At 32.9% G+C, this 22,444-nt stretch overlaps 1 protein-coding gene across 3 annotated transcripts in view; it reads left to right on the forward strand.

The window, feature by feature from the left end:
- Window positions 1-361: 361 nt before the first annotated feature.
- LOC145065715 (serine carboxypeptidase-like 18) overlaps window positions 362-22,444 on the forward strand; it is a 44,889-nt gene continuing 22,806 nt past the window's right edge. For 2 of the 3 annotated variants that reach the window (XM_079012768.1, XM_079012769.1), the window contains exons 1-4: window positions 362-634; window positions 1,476-1,621; window positions 19,503-19,579; window positions 19,888-20,010. In XM_079012768.1, the coding sequence (XP_078868894.1) occupies window positions 459-634; window positions 1,476-1,621; window positions 19,503-19,579; window positions 19,888-20,010 (522 nt within the window). In that variant the 5' untranslated portion in view covers window positions 362-458. The remainder of the gene's footprint in view (window positions 635-1,475; window positions 1,622-19,502; window positions 19,580-19,887; window positions 20,011-22,444) is intronic. The other variant, XM_079012770.1, reaches the window with a different exon arrangement.

Here is a 22,444-nt window from a genome sequence, read left to right on the forward strand (position 1 = left end):
TTTAGCAATTGTATTAACATCAACTTATTTGGAAATTTATTCTCTATCTATATAATGACGATGGGGAGGTAGATTATCACCACTATAGAACTAATTACACACAAGTTCTTAACCTTGTTGTCTAAAGTAAATTTTATGTACACATTTTAACTTTTGTATAAACATCAACTTATTTGAAATTTTATGTACATATTTTTAGATTTTGTAGAAAAAACAATTTATAGATAGAATATAAAAAGTGTGAACATATTTTGCAAAAAAAAAAAAAAAACATGTTACATGTTTTACACATTTTTTGCCTTTGTACAAAACACAACTTACTTGGAATTTCATTAAATATCTATATAATGGTAATGGGGACGAAGATTATAACCACCGATAGAGCTAGTAAATTCACGAGTTCTTAACATTGTTGTGTGAAGTGAACAGTGTATGTACAACTAATCCTTAAAATCATCATGAAATTCGTTGCTCAATCTCTTCAACAATCTTGCAACCTATTCAACAAGTTGAGCACATCCATATTGTTTGTGATGTTTCTTCTCAGAGTTTCCTACGAGGTATCTGGGTCTAGGTTCCTTGTTAAGACACTACCAGGTTTTGATGGTGATCTTCCTTTAACACTTGAAACTGGGTAAGAGTGTGCTCTTTGTAATATAATTGGGTTGACTCAATATGTTGTTTTTCTAGTTTATTATGTTTTCCTTGTAATATAATTGAGTTGATTCAATCTGTGGTTGCTTGTTTCTTATTATAGAAATCTTAAAAAAAAAAGTCATTATATTTTCGGGTTATTAATGATTAAGAGATGACTTTAGTTTTTAACATAAAAGTAGAAAAAAAAACTTATAATTGTTTACAAATTTGATATTTTAGCCGTTAAACAAGTCACCTACCGGTAAAACCAAAGTATACTTGTTTTTCCAAAAATATGCTAAAAATTCAAGGTTTTTTTTTTTTTTTTTTTTTTTTTTTTTTTTTTTTTTTTGTAAAAGTGAGTATTTTATAATTTTATATTAATCTTATTTTGTTATTTTTCGACAATACTATATTCTTCAAATAAACAGAAAATATTACTATAATCTTATTGTAATCCTTATATACATGATATTATCGGTGTGTAATTTTATTTTATTTTTTCTCTTTTTTTCTCTATGTGAGAGGGGATATTATTCTTTATTTTTTATCTTTCTGATCAATATTTTTTAATTAACTACTTTTTTCTAAGATTATAACACATTGTTTGTTTGACGGATTAAAAAAAACTTTGTAACTCTTTTATTATTATAATATTATTATTAATTTCAATTTTATAGTTAGATAATAATTTATGTCACTACGATTACAATAAAATAATATCCTTTGTTATAGTAAGATTATTGTAAAACAAGATTTGTCGGATATAGATATTACAATAATATTATTGTAAGATAGTGATATACTAACTCTTTTCTACAATGTGATTATGCCTTAAGTTACATTGGGGTAGGAGCGTCTGATGCCGTGCAACTATTTTATTACTTTGTTGAGTCTCAAGGGGACCCACAGAGCGACCCAATCATGCTTATGCCCACAGGAGGGCCTGGTTGCTCCGGTCTAGTTAACCTTATGTCTAAATCAGGTACGTCAATCATTTACAACTTTTTCTTGTATTTTTTTAAATGTGGATCATTGAAGTACTCCTCCAATAGTATATGTTTTTTCATAATGTCGGATTGTTGGCATATCATTTTCCTTTTCAAATTACTACGACAATAAATTCTTAAAATTTCATATGTTAAAGACAAGGTTAGCATCGACTATCGACTAAAAATTCCATCATTCGATCTTCTTCATCAAATCAGGCTAATGCTTTGCTTATTGATACATCCATGAATTATGAAGGAATGGTTTTCTTCTTAAAACACCTTGCTTTAAATGTTCAACAATCACCATCATTCTTGCACGAACATTTTCTTGGATAATAGATTTGAGAGCTAATAATCATATATGCTCTAACAACTTATTTGTTGTTTCACTAATTAAACTTCTCAACCTTATCTCAATAGGCTTCCTAACTCTCACACTACTATTGTTTCCTTCATTAGTGATATTTAACTACATGACTCCATTATACTATGTTGAGTGTTATCAATTCCTTATATTAACTATAACTTGTTATCTATTGCTAAACTCACAAACCAGCTTTGAACTTTTGTTATTTTCACTAATAAGGTTTGGATGACGTAGAACCCTTCATTGAAGCGTAATCTTGCATTTGGAAATCTTGGAACAAGAATCAATTATTTGTATTTTTCCAATCATAGATCAATAAAGTCAAATTTGTCCTTCAGTTGTTCTCTATTCAAGTCTCAAACAAATGTTAATTATATTATATTGATATCAATTTTACATACACTCTCATGCCATCATCATCTTGGACATATTCCATTGAATAAACTACAATTCATTCTATTATTCCTTAAAATTACCATGATAGTTCTAATGATCATCGTGTGTGTTCTAATGATCATCGTGTGTGTTTACTCAAGCTAAAAAACATAGAATACCTTTTCAAAAAGTCTTTCGAACTTTTTAATTTGATTCATGTCGATGTTTGGGGACCTTACATGTATTTCATATGGACATAAATTTTTCATCACCATAGTTGATGACTTTAACTATCATACATGGGTTTGTTTATTGAAACATAAAAGTTATCCTTTATCACACATAAATACTTTTATCACACTCATGCAAATTCATTTTAAGAAATTTGTCAAAACATGAAGGACATATAATGCTTATGATTTGGGTTTGAAAAATGAAGCATTGCTTATTATCAATCCCTTGGTAAAATTCATTAAAAGTTAACTCCTCACATGCCTCAACAAAACGAGATATAAGAACACAAACACAAACATATGCTTGACACTTCAAGAGTTTTTATTTTCAATATGGTATAGGAGTTTCATATTGGAAAAATGTATAAAGCCTGATGTTCATTTCATAAATCGAATACTAAGAATATTCAAAATTAAACCCCATACAAACTTTTGTTTAAATAAAAGATAGATTTGACTCATTTGAAGTAGTTTGGTTGCCTTTATTTTTAGAACACATCTAATGTTGAAAAGTATAAGTTCATGACTCAATCATATCCTTTCATTCTTCTATGATATTCTTACGGTCAAAAGGCATATATATATATATATATATATATATATATATATATATATATATATATATATATATATATATATATATATATATATATATATATATTCTTCGACTTGTTTACATGTCGGATTCTTATTACATAGAATGTAAAGTTTTTCGAAGAAATATTCCCAATCCATGCTCTAAAGATCAAACCTTTCAAGATTGGTTCATCCTTTTATACATATATATATATATATATATATATATATATATATATATATATATATATATATATATATATATGGTTAGGTTATTGTGCTCTAACTATCTATTGTGTGCATTTATGATTGATTCTAGTAAAGAATTTAGAGAAAGCTAAATTCGCTTATAGCTTTTGTTTTTATTATTGAATCAATCAAAAAGTTACAGGGGGATGAAAAACGAATAAATAGTGCTAAGTAAATCAAATCTAACTAACTAAACAAAAGATACGGGAATAGCTATTTGAATGAATATAATGAGATAAGGGCTTCTTCGGATAAGGATTAGATCAATCCCTTTACTCCCCCTCAAGTTGACACATGGAGATTACGAATGTTCAACTTGACCAATAGTGTTTGTAACCTGTCTGAACCAAGAGGTTTAGTAAGTAAATCGGCTAGCTGAGCTTGTGAAGAAACACGAACCGGAGTAATTTCTTTGGATTCAACTCTTTCCCTGACAAAGAAACAATCCATCTCAACGTGCTTGGTACGCTCGTGAAAAACTGGATTATGTGCAATATGTCGTGCAGATTCGTTATCACACATGAGAGGAGTTGGCGTGGCAATTGGAACTCCTAGTTTAGAGAGCAACCATCGAACCCACAAAACTTCACTAACAGTGGTCGCCATGGCTCTATACTCAGCCTCAGCTGAAGAACGAGACACAACTGATTGCTTCCTCGATTTCCAGGAGACGGGTGCACCACCTAAAAGTAACAAGTATCCAGTTCTTGAATGTCGGGAAATGGTACACCCTAGCCAATCGGAGTCACTATAGGCCAAAAGTTCAGGTGTACCGTCTTTTGGTAGCAATATCCCCTGCCCCAAAGTGCCCTTCAGATATCGCAAAACTCTCTGTGCTGCATTCCAATGACTCTGACGAGGATCTGATACAAACTGACTCAAGACATTTACTGAATAAGTAATGTCCAGCCGAGTAGCTTGCAAATATAACAATCTCCCAATCAAACGCCTGTACAAACTGGCATCCACCTTTTCTTCCTTGTCGCCTTTGTCAAGCTTTAAATTTTGTTCCATGGGAAATTTACTAGGCCGACACCCAAGCATACCTGCATCATCAAGTATGTCAAGGGTATATTTGCGTTGACTGAGGACTAGACCCTCTTTTATGCGTGATACTTCAATGCCCAAAAAATAAGTTAAACTGCCAAGATCTTTAATACTGAACCGATCATTGAGACTGGATTTTGTATGTTCAATTTTCTCGAGGTCATTGCCAACGATGATCACATCATCAACATAGACCAAAGCTGCAACAAAAACTTCCTTGTTTCTATGAATGAACAAAGAATGATCTGCATGTGTTTGTTGGAAGTCAAGTTCAAGTAGGGCAGAAGTGAGTTTGTGATACCAATTCCGGCTTGCCTGTTTCAGGCCATACAAGGACTTCTTTAGCTTGCAAACCCTTGTATCGCCGTCTTTTCCAAAGCCTTGAGGGATTTTCATATAAACTTCTTCCTCTAAATCTCCATGCAGAAAGGCGTTGTTCACATCTAACTGGTGTATGACCCAATTATTTTTGACTGCCATGGTGAGTAAAATTCTCATAGTGACCAGCTTGGCAACTGGTGCAAAAGTGTCATGATAATCTACACCCTCCATTTGAGTATACCCCTTCGCAACAAGTCGTGCTTTGTACCGTTCCACTTCGCCATTCAGTTTAAATTTGATTTTAAAAATCCATTTGGATTCGATAGCACGCTTGTCAGGAGGAAGAGCAACTAGGGCCCAAGTATCGTTTGCTTCCAAGGCACTAATCTCCGTTTTCATTGCAAAACGCCACCTTTTATCTTTTGCTGCATGCTTAAAAGATTTTGGCTCATAGTGGGTGGCTATGGCCGTTAAAAGAGCTTTGTGAGCTTTTGAGAAATTTTTATAAGAAAGGAAGGCGGAGAGGGGATGTACCGTAGAAGCGACATGATCGGAGGCGGATGGAGGATGAGTGATGGATGAGGGTAAGTTGACTTCATAATCATTGAACCATAAAGGTTGAGTTCGCACACGAGAAGCTTTAGGAACCTGGTCGATGTTCGTGTCTTCATGCACGGAAGAAGAATGTGGCGAGGGTGGTTCCGTGTGTATGTGAGTCGCATGCTCACTTTCGGATTCAGACTCGTGGGGTGTGCTAAGGTCAACTGTAGCCTCATTTTCGTGCCCCGCAGGTGGTGCAGATTCATGATTGTGAACCGTATTAGAGGTCTTCAATTCATTTTCGAGCACAAATGTATCATCTTCCATTACATTTTTGGTAACCAAATCAGAAGCCATAGGAAATTTGTCTTCTAGGAAACGAACATCTATAGAAACGACTATTTTTCTTTTTTCCATGTCATACACGCGGTATCCTTTTGTTCCTGGAGGGTACCCTACAAATAATCCCGGTTTACCTCGAGCCTCAAATTTGTCACCTCTTGTCTCTGTGTTTCGATAATAGACTAAACATCCAAATACTCTCATATGATCATACATGGGTTTTTGATTGAAAAGTACCTCGTATGGTGTGACTCCCTTAAGAACCATGGTTGGCATTCGATTTATGAGGTAGGTGGCTGTTAAGACGCATTCACCCCAAAACACCTTCGGTAAGTTGGCTTGAAAACGTAGTGCACGAGCTGTCTCAAGTAGGTGCCTGTGTTTGCGTTCCACCACCCCATTTTGTTGTGGGGTGTGGGGACACGTAGTTTCTAAGACTATCCCTTCTTGAGTATAGAAGTCACGCATCCTGTTGGAAACGAACTCTCCACCTTTGTTACATCTTATCTGTTTAATTTGTTTGCCAAATTGTGTTTGAACCATTTTATGAAAATCAATGAGACAAGTACTTGCCTCATGTTTGTGTTTAATTAAAAAAGTCCAAACGGCTCTACTAAAATCATCAACAATAGTCAAAAAATATGATGCTTTACCAATGGAAGGTGTTCTATATTTGCCCCACACATCACAGTGCACTAGATCGAAACAAGAAAAGGTTTTTATTTCACTAACTGGGAAAGGAAGTCTAGTATGTTTTGCTTTAAAACAAGCATCACATTTATTGAACTGTTTTTCTGTTGTAACATTGATAAAATCTAATTTTGAAATTTTCTTGATGGACGGGTGGCCAAGTCTCTTGTGCCAAACTTCAACCTTTGACATAAGTGCCTCACTGGTCTTCATCTTTGATACCCCCATCCGATACAACCCTCCACTCCGATTACCCGCTCCAATCAAGCGCTTCGTCCCCAACTCCTGCATGACAAAAAATCCAGGAAAAAAAGTTACTGCACAATTTAAATCATCCGCGAGTTTTGCAACGGAGAGAAGGTTGTAATTAAAATTCGGTACAAACAAAACTCCTTTAATTTTGATTCCCCCAGGTAAGGTATGTTCACCCTCCCCCATAACCGGCACTTTGTCTCCATTAGGGATGACGACAGGTGAATCTTTGGAGTTTTGTGTTTTGTTGAATAAGAAATCAAGTTGGCGTGTCATGTGCTCGGTGGCACCCGAGTCAACAATCCACCCATCGAAAGTATCGTTTCTACCTGCCATGTTTTCCATAGGTTGTATGTTGTTGTTTGTTGTGTCTAACCCTTCCTTGAAGTGCTCGACAAAAAGATGGTACTGTTCATCAGTGAGTCCAGGAATCGGACTTGGTCCAATCTTGACACAAGCAGCTTTGGGCTTCTCTTTATTTCCAGGCCACCATTTCGGGTACCCGATTATCTTGAAACATCCTTCCTTGTTGTGCCCTTCACGCTGACAGAAAGAGCATTTTACCTTTTTATCGTTATCTGACTTGACAAATTTTTGCATCGGTTTGCCTGTTGTTTGTGTCGTCATTTTGTTGGCAGGTTGTCGCTGGCCACGCTGTTGACTATAATTTGCTTGGAAGGCCGACGAGTCAACACTTGCTCTTTTCGCTCCTCCGGATAGCGCCCTTTGTTGTTCATCTTCAGCTAGCAAATGATAAACAGTACCAATCGGAGGGGTAGGCTTCATCGCAAGGATTTGAGTTCTGATGACAGAGAATTCGTTATCCAGACCCATCAGGAACTCGTAAGTCCTCTCCTTTTCCCTTAAATCGCTCAACTTTTTCACGATCCCACAGTCGCAACCTTCGCAGGTGCATCGTGAGGATGGTAGGACCATCTGCAGTTCATCCCAAATGGACCTAAGTTTGGTGTAGTAATTGGAGATCGAGTTCCCATCTTGCCTCGTCACGTTAAGCGATTGTTTCAGCTCATATGCCCGAGGCGCCCCTTCTTTCTCAAACCGTTATTCAAGATCCAGCCAGATTTCTGATGAAGTATTTGCATACCTGACACTTGTTCTTATCTCTTTCTCCATGGCGGTGGTCAACCAGCCCTTGATCATTGCATCAGCCCGTACCCACGCCTTATACATTGGCGACGACACCTCCGGTTTCGCGACAGAACCAGTCCCATCTTGTTTTTCGCAAGCAGAAAATTCCTCATCTCCTGCTTCCATTCATTGTAGTTACTATCATTCAACACATCATTAACCTGCATTTGTTTTGGGTAGTCTGATGCGTGAATGTAGTAAGGCGAATAGACATCAATCGTCTCCCCACCTTCAGATTTCTTGCTGCCGTCTCCCTTCTCTCCGGTCATGGTGGATACTCACCCAATCGGATCTATCTCTCTAATACCATAAAGAATTTAGAGAAAACTAAATTCGCTTATAGCTTTTGTTTTTATTATTGAATCAATCAAAAAGTTACAGGGGGATGAAAAACGAATAAATAGTGCTAAGTAAATCAAATCTAACTAACTAAACAAAAGATACGGGAATAGCTATTTGAATGAATATAATGAGATAAGGGCTTCTTCGGATAAGGATTAGATCAATCCCTTTATCTAGACCAATCATTTTAGTTATTTTAAGAAAGTAAATAATGCATATTACATGTTGAAGATATAATGAATATTAATTAAATCTTCAACGTTTAATATCCATTAATTACTTTCTTAAAATAATTAAAATAAGTGGTCCACAATCAATCCTATATTCAAACAATAGATAATAGAAATATTTGAACCTAACTCTCTTTCTCTCACTCTCTCTGTATATATATATATATATATATATATATATATATATATATATATATATATATATATATATATATATATATATATATATATATATATATATATATATAACAAAAATCGATATATGCGGCAGATTAAATGGAGATTATTGTAAGGCGCCCTAAAACTTATTAGGATTAGGTCTAGTTGGCCGGCTATATCTATGACAACGAAAGACGGTCAAAGTCGAAGCTAGGTGGTCCAAATCGACCCTAGGCGGCATAATCGGTCAAAATTTAAAATATTCATAAATTTTTAATTTTCCACTGCTAAATAAAATTTTGAAATTTTGAAAATTTGAAAATTTTCAAGCATTATACCATAATTTTCATTTTTTCAAACTTTAAATTTTTCAAAATTTCAAATATTATACCAAGATTTTCAAAATCTTCAAGTTTTCAAATAGAATCTAACTCGGGAAATAACTATGTCAAAGGAACTCAAGGCTTTAAATGCAAATGCAACATTGGACATTAGCAAATTAGTCAAAGGCAAGTAGTCAATCTCATGTTGATGGGTTTATAAGATTAATTATCGGGCTGATGGATCTATTGAGCATAATAAAGCACATTTAGGCTTAACGGTGTCGTTGAAATAATATCGCCGGTAAGCTTAGGTGGCAACTTTTTATTACCGCCCCTCAACCAAATTTATTACCGGCAGTAAGTTTCATTTGTAAACTGTCACCGATCTCTCTCTTTTTTCTTACTGATGGAAATAATTTGTATATATTAGACAAGTACATTAATATGTTGTACTTTGATGCATTAGGAAAATACATAAAAGTGACAGTTTTTAATAGCCAATAAGAAATAGACAAGTAAACATAATATTTTTATTTAACACCTTTTTTTTTATTTGTATAGACAAAAGTTTTACCATTGGCAAAAAAAATACCACACCCCACTCATAGGAAAATTATGGTAAAAATGATAAAAGCTTTTTACCATTTGTAAAATCATCACCACACCCTTTAGCCTTAGTGGCAAAGGGTTTCACATTCAAAAAGCAATTAATTACCATGAAACATTCTCTCCGCGCGTTACGCAGAAACTCTTATATAGTTGAAGTTTTTACAAATATATGTTTTTTTAATATAATAATAACGTTGCTGTTAAATTTGATATAATTATTCGTATACTAAATTGATATAATATATTGATTATTTTGAATTATATGATAATATATACATCTATTATAACTACATAATGTCAATTGTTTGAATGACTTCTACACGCGAGTTACATATGAATAAAATTAAATATAATATATGGTTTACTGTTATTTATAGTTGTTATTGTTGATCAAATTTTTAAAATTTATTTGCTTATTGTTTTAATATCTATTATTATAATTATTTAAAACATCAAATATTGTTTTTTGATTTTAAAGGTAACAATGTAATCATTTGTATAGATTTATTTTTAACTATTATTATTGTAAGATATTTTAAGCTATTTATTTGAAAGATTTTAACGATTATAATAATATTTTTAGGAAATTATTTAGTTAAATTGAAATTACAATTTAGTTTTTGCATTTATCACTACATTTTATCATTTTTAACTATTTACAAAATATTCTTTGGTTTTTTAAGTGGAACTGAAATTTATATTTAAGTTGATACTATAATGTAATATTTAAATTAGCAATTTAAGTATTTTGTTTAAACTGTTCAAAAGTTGTAGCTTTAAACGGAAAATGGTTTACATACACAACATTTTAAATCTAATAAATTAAGTATAATATGTAAAAAGTTAAGGGCATAACTTTATAAGTTGAAGTAAAAATATTATTTTAAAATTAAAATTTAGTTTATTTGTGATTACAATTTAGGTTTGATATTTATTTAACCTTATTAATCAACTTATAATCATTATTAGAAAGACACTACATTTGATCACTTTTAACTATTTAAAAATATTTTTTTGGTTTGTGTAAGTTAAACTAAAATTTATATTAAGTTGACTCTGTAATGTTATGCATAAATTAATAATTTAAGTATTTTATACAAATTGTTCCAAAGTTGTATCTTTAAAATGATAATGGTTTACATCCAACAATATATTAAAACTAATAAATCAAGTATAATATGTTAAAAGTTAACAAACATAACTTTATAAGTAGAAGTAAGGATATTATTTTAATATTGAAATTTAGTTTATATATGATTACACTTTAGGTTTGATATTTATTTAACCTTATTAAACAACTTGTAATTATTATTTGAAAGAAATTGAAAAGTCATGGGAGTTTCAAATGAATGTGGTGAAAGAAAAAATGCATGAGAGTTTCAAATGAATGTGATGAAAGGAAAAATGCTTCCTTTATAAGTATATAAAGATTCAATAAAGTGCATTGCATGATTTCTTTGGTAGTTAAACATGGATTGAAAAATCAACAAATGGAGGTTAATAATGCTTTTCTTCATGTAGATTTACATGAAGAAGTATATTTGAAATTCCAACTTGATTTCGAACTTGAATCACTATCTCTAGTTTTTAAGCTAATTAAATCATTATATGGGTTAAATCAAGCTTCTTGTTAATGGTATTTTAAACATTCTATTGACTTACAAGAAAAATGATACACATCCTTTCCTAATAACCATTCTCTTTTTCTTAAGAAAACTATTACCTCCATTGTAATCATTGTTATTTATGTAGATGATACATTGGTTACTAGATACAATCTTCAAGAAATTTGAAGTATTAAACATTATTTGAATGAATATATACACATTAAGGATTTCAGTTCTATTCAATATTTTCTTGGACTTGAGTTCAAAATGGTTTCACATGGAATTGTTGTCCATCAAGAGAAGTTGATAAAAATATTATTATCATTATATTTAATTGTAGATTCTTCTAGTGCTTCTACGTCTCTCCGTACAGATACATAACTTTTGTTTACAACAGTTGATCTAATGAGACATCCTACCATCTATTGACAATATAAAGGAAAATTGAAATTTTTTTTGCATACTCGACTTGATCTTTCATATATTGTTCATTTATTAAGCTAGTATAATAAAAAAAATCATGTCAGGATCTTTACGATGCAGCCTTAAATGTTCTCGGATATCTTAAAAGACACTTAACCATGGTTTGTTTTTTGATAGCGAACCCATATTTCAAGTCAACACATTTTGCAATAGCGATTAGGTTGCATGTCCTCTTACATGAAGATCTATGAGTAGCTAATTCGTTATATTTGGAGGTACTTCCATTTCTTGGAAGTCCTAACCTGTATTTGCCTCTTTTTCATCATTTGAGGCTGGATACATGAGGATGCATCATGTAGGTGTTGAATTATCATGATTAAGTTGCTTACTTTATTAATTACAAGTTCCCAATATTACTCCAATTCCTCTAAAGTGTGATAATCGAGCTTTAGTCCACATTACCAAGAAACTAGTCTTCCATGAACGCATAAAACATATCAAATTATACTGCTATTTCATTGAAAGAAACTACACAGTGTCTTGATTTCATTATCCCATGTGTCTACCAAGAAAAATTTTCCAATGTAGTTAGTAAACCTTTATATGGGTCTCAACATCGTGAAGCTATCTTCAATATGGGTCTTCTGATATATCCTCTAGTTTGAAGGGAGATGGTTTTTAGCTTCATTTTCATATTGGTAATTTAATTATTTAATTATTTAAACCATTAATGAGTTTGTTATTTTTCCTGCCCAGCTTTAACTCTCTTTGTACATTTAGTCAGTTTGGTCATGTAATTTAGTTAAAGAGATAACAAAATGAAATAGAATATTCTCTCTCAAACAATCAAACTCTCTTTCTCCGTATTTAATCTTCAATTGTAACAACATATCACATAATGAAGCTTTTTATCTTACTATACACCCATTGAATTTAAAGATATATCCACTAATGAACCCTATATCTTGATCCTTGAGCAAAATCTAGATCAACATGCCCTAAAATTTCACATTCTTCATAGAAATTTTGATTGTTTTTATGCCTAAATCAGTTGTACGATCAAGATACCTCAACATCCACTTCACAACATCTTGTTCTTATTCTTATGGATTTTCTAGATACTTTCTTACTACATCACTACATAGATATATACCATGATATTGTACCCTATAGATGTTTTCATTTACCTTGAACATCAAGTTACGCCAAAGTAAACTTTGGTTTTAGGCTTTCCATTTAGATACCAAGAATTATTCTTGTACATTAAAACAATTTCTTTTTCTATGTATGTTACAAATTTCTCTTTCTTGCATAATTAATTGCTCCCCCATAGAAAAAAAGGCTTATAATAGTCATCTGATTTAGTTGGTTCATAAACATATGTTTATATATCTTCATTCCCACACCGTATTAGAGATTTTATTAGCCTTGTTGACTTATCCCTTGGAAGTTGAGGTTTTAAGTTATGCTTATATGTTGGCTTCTTGAGGTTTCAGGTTGATCTCCTCATTTCCCAACCAAATTGTTACTTACTACTTTTAACTCAACCATATTTTGAACACCATGATCATCACTCCTGTTACGTACTAGTAGGTATAAGCATAGGTCGGTTTGGGTTGAGTTTGACCTAAAACCGAACCCAATTCGACAAGCTTCGATTTCAAAAATTTTAATCCAAATCGAAACCAATGGGTTTAGTTTCTTAGTTTTTGTTTTTTCTTGGTTTAGTTTCGGGTTTAAACCCATTCTAACCGATTTATGGGTTTTAGGCTTTTTTACAATTAAAAACCTAAAGCCACTATATAGAGAGTAGGTAAGTAAGTGTTTACATATCTCTATCGGGACTCTCAAGGAGGAGCTAAGAAGTAATATGTTTACTTATTATTTTAGTGTGAAAAGTAATGAATTTTGATGTTCCAACGATGTGGGACAAGTTCAAACTTGGAAAGCAAAATAAATTTAAAAATGCCTTGGCCAAGACTTAAACCAGGGACGTCCCGAACGTCCACTACCCAAAACGCCAAGCCGTTAACCATCAGAAAACATATATATATATATATATATATATATATATATATATATATATATATATATATACATATATGGGAGGGTTCACTTCATGTTCTTAAAAGAATAGAGATTTTAAGATTCTACCTCAACCACATATTTCTCATTTACCGCTTTAACTCTCCAACGTACCGGCAACGGGGTATGCCTAATCATAAATGATTATATCGCAAAGAGTTAATCATATGTGTTTATCCATATATGTCTAATCATAAATGATTATACATATATGTCAGTTTACATATTAATTAATCATATATGGTTATGGTGGTTGGTAGCAAAGGAGGTGGTGGTGACATAGGTGGCGGTGGTATAAGTGATTAATGTGGTAGTGGTGATGTCGGTTAGTGGCAGAGGTGGTGGTAATAGTGGTAGCGATGGCAGTTGTGGTGTTGGGGAAGGTGGCAGAGGAAAATGGAACAGACGACCCTGAATAATCATTTATAATTATAAATCACCCGTCGTGCTGATATGCCAACATGCTAGAACGACAAATAAGAAATATGTAGCTGATGTTGAATCTGATGATCTCTATTTTTTTCTGAATCTCAGCAGAACTTCTCTCCCTCTCTCTCTCTCTCTCTCTCTCTATATATATATATATATATATATATATATATATATATATATATATATATATATATATATATAATTCATGTATTTTGTGCTGATAAGTTCCATTGTTTTTTGTGTTTATAAGTATATACAATTCACATAATACTATAATATATAAAAATCGGTTCGGTTCGATTTCATTCGGTTGTTACATTCCTAAAAACAGAAACCGAACCTAAGTTTTCGGCTTTTTAAAAAATTCAAAACCTAATCATCGGTTTTGTTTTGGTTTCAGTTTTACCGGTTTTCAATTTTTGGTTTTTCAGTTTTCGATTTTGACTTTGCTAAACCCTAGATACTAGTGTGTCTTTGTACAATACACTCACTAAGACTACCCCCATTAGGGTTTCTTGCGAGCCGCTCATAGAGAAATAAAATAATAATAATGGGACGACCTTTGATGAACCAGCTCGAGCTCCTAACCTTAGCTTATATTAGATTGGATTAAAAGTTCATAGCCACGTGTACAAATTGGTTAGAAAAACCAATTAATTTTTATATCATAAGTTGTTTTTTGTTTATAAGTAAACTTTATATTTAATTAAAACTAAAATAGAATAAATCAAAATACATAATTTATTTTTCTCTACAAAATAAGACCAATATTGATATAGTTTTATAAATATAAAATATGTTGGGTTGAATTGCTAATGAATGTAAATAATTGGATTGGATTGGAATGCATATGTAAGGAGAAATAAATATTTTTTATAAAAAAATTAGATTGGATTGGATTGTTAATGGAAATATCCTAAAAAAAAAAACATATTTAACATCATCTGGGTTTCCTAAACTACATCCTTCCACCGTAGAATGATAACTAATAAATATACAATTTTATGTCATAGGCCCTAAATTTCCGTAACAAGTATGACATATGCAAGACATCCTTATATGATTATTCATCTAAATTAAAAAGAGGGAGCCATACTTCTTGATCAAGTATGTTACACTTTTGGTAGTTTTTGCCAAAATGACTTTGGCAATGCTAACTTGGATGGCATACACCTCACTTTATGAAGTCGTGTTATATTCATTCAATCTAGTTCCGTTTTTTTCTTAATTAAGGAGTTCATATTATAGTATGATTCCTCGAAATATCATCTTGGGTAAATTACGCCATTCGTCCCTCATGCATATGCCCAAACGCATGTTTAGTCCTTATTTTCAAAATTTAACTCGGATCGTCCCTAAGTTTGTTTTTTCTTGCATTCTTAGTCCCTCCAGGCATAAAAAAACTATTTTGCCCCTAACAATTTCTTTTTTAATTTTCTATTATATATTTATCAGTTTTTTAATTTAACAAAAAACAAAATGAAATGAAAATAATTTTCTCCTGTCTCTTCCTTTTCTTTCGACTTCTCACTCGCTCGTCACAACCCCCTATCCTCCTCCTTTCTCCGATGATACTAATCAACCAAATATCATTTGTTTCCATCTCCTTCCTATCAACATCGTCTAGCTCAAACAACCTTCCAGAAACCACCAATAATTACAGGCAATCTTCACCACCTCCAATTACCGTCAATCACCACCACCTCCACCATTGATGAACCTAATCTGATTATCAAACATCAAATATTAAACCGAAAAGCTACATTCAAATATTAAAATCAAACCCTTCCTCAATCTCCTACCCATTCAGATCTATATTTAGATCTGAAACTCCTATACAGATCAGAAACTCAAAACACCATAAACCACCGCCTCTCGCTCTCTTCACGTGATAGTTAGGGTTTTAGGTGGCGGTGTTAGATTTCTACGCAAATCTATAGTGGCAGAGCAACTCACATGTGGCGATAGTGGAATAGAGTTAAGATTTGGGAATCATCTTCTCTAATGAAATTACAGATCTTACAACGAGTGATTGTGAAGAAAGCTCCAAGGATATATGCACATACACATCACCATCGTTGTAACAAACCATATATGCCTCTTGTTTTTCCGGCGAGAGGGTATGTAGCGAATCCATACTCCGGCTCAAGGGTAACAAATCTGCACTCATCCCTAACCTTCTCCTTACCATTCAGATCTGCACTCCTTTGTGAATACTTTGTCGGAAGAAAGCCTAGAAGAAAAACAAATGCTTGAAAAACTTGAGAATATTAAATAGGTGGTTGGTCAGACATCTGATGATGTTGCTGTGGAAGTCGCCGAAATTTAATAAAAAAGATTGATTGTGGTTATTCTCAGTGGAACGGGTGAGCTTTGAATCAGGGATTGGGTGGGGTGAGTTGAGGGGTGACGGTGATGCTCCATTTTCCGGTGATGTAGATATCTGGCGGTGGTGATCGTCAAGTATTCTTCAGCAAAACAGAACAATAATTAAAATACTTTTTAGAAATTAAAATTAATCAAAATTGTTAAAAAAGAAATGAAAATAAAAATGAAAAAGGCATTATAGTCTTTTCATGTCTCAAAAGGGATGAAACGTGCAAAGTTAAACCAAGGAGGGATGTAGCGTGCATCTTTTAATGATATGAGGGACTGTCCGAGTTAATTTTTGAAAATAGGGACTAAACATGCATTTGGGCATATGCATGAGGGACGAATGATGTAATTTACCCTATCATCTTCTATTGTAAAACTTATCAAATTGTTAGATCTGAAAATGCGAGTCACTATTAGTTTTCAAAAAACTCTTTATTAGTTGAATTTATTAAAAAACATCGTTTTAGTATATAAGGTCAAGAGGTATATCATCTTCTATTAAAAAACATCGTTTTAGTATATTCACATCCTATTAGATTGATCATTTATTATAGAGACGAAATACACACTTACATCTTGTAGGTCCCTGCACATGTCGGTGTAAATACCTGGTACATAAGGTCAAGAGGTATGGTTACACGATGTTTACTAGAAAAGTGATGTCATATATGCGTCACATTACATCCATTACATGTTAACTAGCCTTTGGAAATGGTTATCATTTCATATTATTTATCTTTTTTTACATTATATTAAATAAAAACACAATTATTAAACATACATCAATATTTTTTAAATAAAAAAACATTAACGTTAATAAAAATAATATTTTTAAAATTCAACGTACATTTTACTAATAAAAAAACATTAATAAAACAATGAAATAAAAAATACTATTTGTCGTCATCATTTTCCTCATCGTCGGCCTCGTTCTCATCGTCCGTGTCCTCATCCTCCTCGTCGTCGTTGTGCTCTTCGAATTTTCGTTGCCATATGTACTCAATCAAATCTTGGTGTAGATTGTGATGTGTTTCACTATTTTGTATTTTCAAAAGCCTTCTAAAGTATGTCGGGCTGTCGACTTGTATTACTGCAGGTGGATTGAGTATATCGTTCGCAATATATGTACAAATAGTCATATCCTCTTCTTCTATTATCATGTTATGTAAAATAACACACGCTTTCATCACCTTCATCAATTTTCCGTATCCCATGCTCGTACTAGATGTTTGATTATGTGCCACTTCTATTTGAGGACTCAAAATGTCTGATCCACATCCTTCCTTGCAGATTCTTGTGCTAACTTGAACAATTTTCGTTTTTCATCAGTCAGATATGTGTATGATTTGACTAATGTAGCGTACTCTAGATATATCTCATCACTAAGGTAATATCAATAATTGTATTCATGTCCATTTACAACGTATGACATGTTTAGTGCTTGATCCTGCAAAATGTCGTTAAATAACAGAGATACTCCAATCACATTCAGGTCGTTGTTTGACCCTGCCATGCCAAAACCAGAGGTCCTGTGAAACAACTGCTTCTAGTATAATAGTAGGCACACCATGATCACCACATGTGAATTGCCCTCGCCATGCATTGGGACAATTTTCTCACACCCAATGTGTACAATCAATGCTACCTAGCATTCCAGGAAATCCATGTTAAGTCTGATGTGCGACATACAACTGTTCGACATCACTTCTAGTCGGAATTCGCAAATGTATGTCACCATAAAGCTCTATAACATACTCATAGAAAAGATATGTGCATTCTAGACTGGTCCTCGTATACATTTTCAACTATTCATCTGAAGCGTCTGCGGCTATGCCGTACGCCAATTGTCTAAGAGCTGTTGTGCATTTTTGTAATGTGGTAAAACCACGTTTACCTCTAGTATCCCATCTAAATTTAAAAAACTCAGAATTGTTTTCCAAATCTCTAGCTATACGTAGGAATAAATTTCTACTAATACGAAAACGATCTTCAAATTTTGATAGGTCGTATAAACTATTCAGGGCTAAAGGAATCACGTACCAAAAGTTCGTTCACCGCGATATGATCCCGGTTGATTGACTTTCTTCGTTTCTTCTCGACATTTGAACTTTCGCCTCCCTAACGTACAAAGTGGTGTTCCACAGACAACAACGTGTACAAAATCAACTCATCAGCGGAATCATCATAAGATGAGGAAGAAATGACACCCAAAAAATTATTCATATTGTTATTGTTGAGTGTATTTGACTATTTGTTGTAATATATCTGATGTGTATTGTGTTTTTATATATGGCTGAGGTTTTAATTTTTAAAAGAAAAGTTTTTTTTTTTCTAATAAATGTTAACGGTAAAAAAAGAATGAAAATAAACGGTCAAAAACAAATAACCAGTCGCATTGCTCGTAAGCGTCCACGACGAGCATCACTCTGCGTTACATTCACCCTAGTTGGGGCGGTGTTCACGCATGAGCACCCCTGCCAGCTCAACTTCACGCGTTAAAAGCTCCTTCCATACCCTTCAACCTAAGTTGTGTTTTGATGCAATTTTGGAACCACACCCTTCGTGCTTTGTCGTAAATTTATGCTAAAAAAACCCTATGGTGTCTATTCAACCTGCCAAACACCCCTTTCTTGTCGATCATATTAAATTTGTATAGCTCGCACCCATATATAAATTTCTATTAGCTCTAACTTCCAAATCACTAATTTTAGTGGCTAGACCTTTATTAGTAAATGACCCCATCTCGGTTGTTGTGACATGAACTACTCACCTGCCAAGCGAACTACCGAACTTGAATCAATAGCTCCATCAATAGATAATTACACATAAATAGCTAACTCTATCCACTGATCCTTTATACACACCAGCTCTTTAACCTTTAGACAATAACAATATAACACAAATAACACTACAAGAAATAACGCTATTACAATAGTCCTTTAGTTGGAAAATATATTAGTCTAGATTGATACATTTCCAACAGAAGTTTGTTAATACAATTCATAACTTTGTTTTTATTAGTGAAAATTTGTTCATCATTGCGTTGAAGACTCAAGTTTAATAGAATTATGCTATTTGTTCTAAATCAACAAATGTGTACTTAATAGAATACACACATATTTAATGCATTAGTGGTTGTGTATACAGGTCCATTAAACATCAACTATTTAAATTCCACTTGGGAGAAGCAAACACTCGAGATAAATTCTGACACTTGGACAAAGGTGTTTACTTGTAACCATGTAATTTACTTGTTGTACATGCAATTATTCACTATAAAATAAATGTTCACTTTTCTAATAGAGGAACATATGCTTAGAGAGAGGATTGGTTTGAATATTAGCTAGCGGAATTTGAGTTGATATAAAAGAGGAACATATGCTTAGAAATGCTTATTTTTTGGTACATGGTCATTATCTTTTTTATTAATTCATATGTTTACATGTGTTTCATGTTAAAATTTATAATATGTACAAGTAATAATCCAAATAGTACAGCTGACATATGTAATGAAATTATTATTCCATTTTAGGTGGCCAGCATAATATATCTTGATTTACCTGCTGGGTGTGGATTCTCTTATGCAAAAACTCCTGAAGCTTACATAACAAACGATATTTTTTCAGCGACACACGCATACCAATTTCTGAGAAAGGTAACTTATGAGCCGAATTATTTAATTTTCCAGTTTTTAGTTATATAACACATCATGAGTAATAAGTAATAAAACCATTTAGCTACCATGTATGCGATATGATCCTTTTTTCATTGAAAACGGGTTGGCTACTAATTTTATAGCTGAGTTCATTGATAAATTTAATTATTACTATAATTAGTAATTGTTGTATATGATATGGAGTAGGTCCACTGTCATTTTTGTATATTTTACCGTTTGACACATCTCATATTGCCTTTATTTTGAAATTAATGGAATATGAATCACATATATTCATTTGAATTACACATAAACACCTTGTGGTTCACCGTGCAACCCTTGGGTACCCCATAGACAGGTCTCAAGTTATAAGGGTTTCAATCAAAGGTTGGCCATATTGAGGAGCCGCACTGGTCGTGGGGAGTCTAGTTTTTTGCGAATTTTAGCCTAAATGTCTTTCATCTTTTCTCACCATTTTGAAATGCCTCCCTCTCCCTTTTTTCGTATGTGGCTTCCTCTACTGAAAAACCTTTTGGGATAACAAACATCAAAGCTTTCCTATTTTCGACCTTGACAAACTCAACTACAATACATGGATATTTTGAAACTCACTACATGTGTTTTGGAGTTCTTGGCCATCTTGATAGCTTCTCAAAACCAAACATTGTTGATGATAATGACGAGAATAAACATGACTCGCTCATCAAGTTATGGGCTTATGGCACCGTCTCCAAAACCTATCATTTAGATAATATAGAAATGAGTTTATACTAATTCATTTTGGGGCAACCTGAAAAGGAGTGTTAGATATTTCTTTCCCTATTTGAGGTTGAGGGTTCAAGTCCCGTTGTGGACATAGGTGGAATTAGGAGTGTTAGGCTAGGAGTAGATTAGATTTGCTGAAAAAAATATGTGATTTTCCAAGGATGCACTATGATCTTGCCTCATCTCCTACAATCTTATATGTAGGTAACCAAACCATGAACTTTAACATGTCCGAAAATCCATCCAATCAACACTACTACCATTCAAACAATCATTAAAATTTTAACAAAAACAATAAATCTTGTCAAAATAATGGCAATCGTAGGGCCCTCACGGCATTTATAGCGTACATGCCCATATTTGAAGTTGCATCGGTTATGGCCTTCCTGGTCCATGCCAAATGTCACAATCCAATAACATCCAATGATACTCTCGACTCTACCTATGGCATCGATAAATCACTATATGATCACCTCCTATATGTCTATTACAAGAACCCTCTTTGGCCATGGTTCCCTCTAGTTTCTGGAAGTTAACTACATTTATTTTTTAAGGATATAGATCCGGTAAGAAATTTTTTTTGGTAGGAAGGTAAGAAGTTTTTTTTTCTATATATTTTTTTGACGAACAAAAGAAATGAATCACTAGATGATTCATTTGTAAGATGATTCACAAGAAAAAATTCCCAAAAAAACATCTTTATGATTCATTTTTAAGTAAATTAAGAAAAAATTCACTTTTGTGACAATTTTAGTGAATAACAACAAAATCATTATATAAATGAATCATGGAGATGTTTTTTTGAGAATTTTTTCTTGTGAATCATCTTACAAATGAATCATCTAATGATTCATTTTGTTTGTTCGCGAAAAAAATATGTAAAAAAAAAACTTCTTACCTTCCTACCAAACATTTCCTTCTTATTTGATCTTGACTCTATTTTTTAATGGTTTCAGTCCCTTTGGTTAAAGAATCGGTCAATAATGGGTTGTATTATGATATGGGAGCCACTTTACACTTACTATCATACACATGCATGAATATTACCATTTTTAATCATTATAATGCATATTTTATAATGATTAGTAATGTATTACCAATCCATGTTATCAGAGTCAGTCCATTATTTTTTTGGTGACCATGGCAAGATGGATAATAGTGCCCCTATGTTTGTACTATTCAATGTGCCGAACACGTATAACAAAGAAAATATATTGATGTAAACAAAGACTTGCAAAAATTACCTAAGTAGGTGCTTAGAATTACTTACGTAAAACAACTCATGTTTTGCACATAATATATTGTTACCATATATATGTTTATTATAAGCCCACTTGTTTTGGGCTCCTTTTGTCTTTAGCCTATTAGGGTTAGGGTTAGCTTAGATTGCCTTTAGATTCCTCATCTTGTTGCTCTTTATTTTATGCTTTTCAAGAACATTGTAATCTCTCTCTTTCATTAATCACATGACTCTATTATCATGGTATCAGAGCAGAGGTTTGATACGTTGTTAGGAGGTTTTGTAACAGTCATATGTGGCGCGTTAAGGGGTTACCGATGCCGATTCATTTGATGTTCGTTTTCTGCTGATTTTCGTTTGCTTGTAAGTGTTCATTTGTTGTTGTTGTTCAGATTCTAGGGTTTGCTGCTCGATTAGTTGTTTACGATG

The sequence above is a fragment of the Lactuca serriola genome, chromosome 8, assembly GCF_051521515.1.
Source record: "Lactuca serriola cultivar US96UC23 chromosome 8, Lser_US96UC23_V15, whole genome shotgun sequence".
In the NCBI taxonomy this organism is placed as follows: domain Eukaryota; kingdom Viridiplantae; phylum Streptophyta; class Magnoliopsida; order Asterales; family Asteraceae; genus Lactuca; species Lactuca serriola.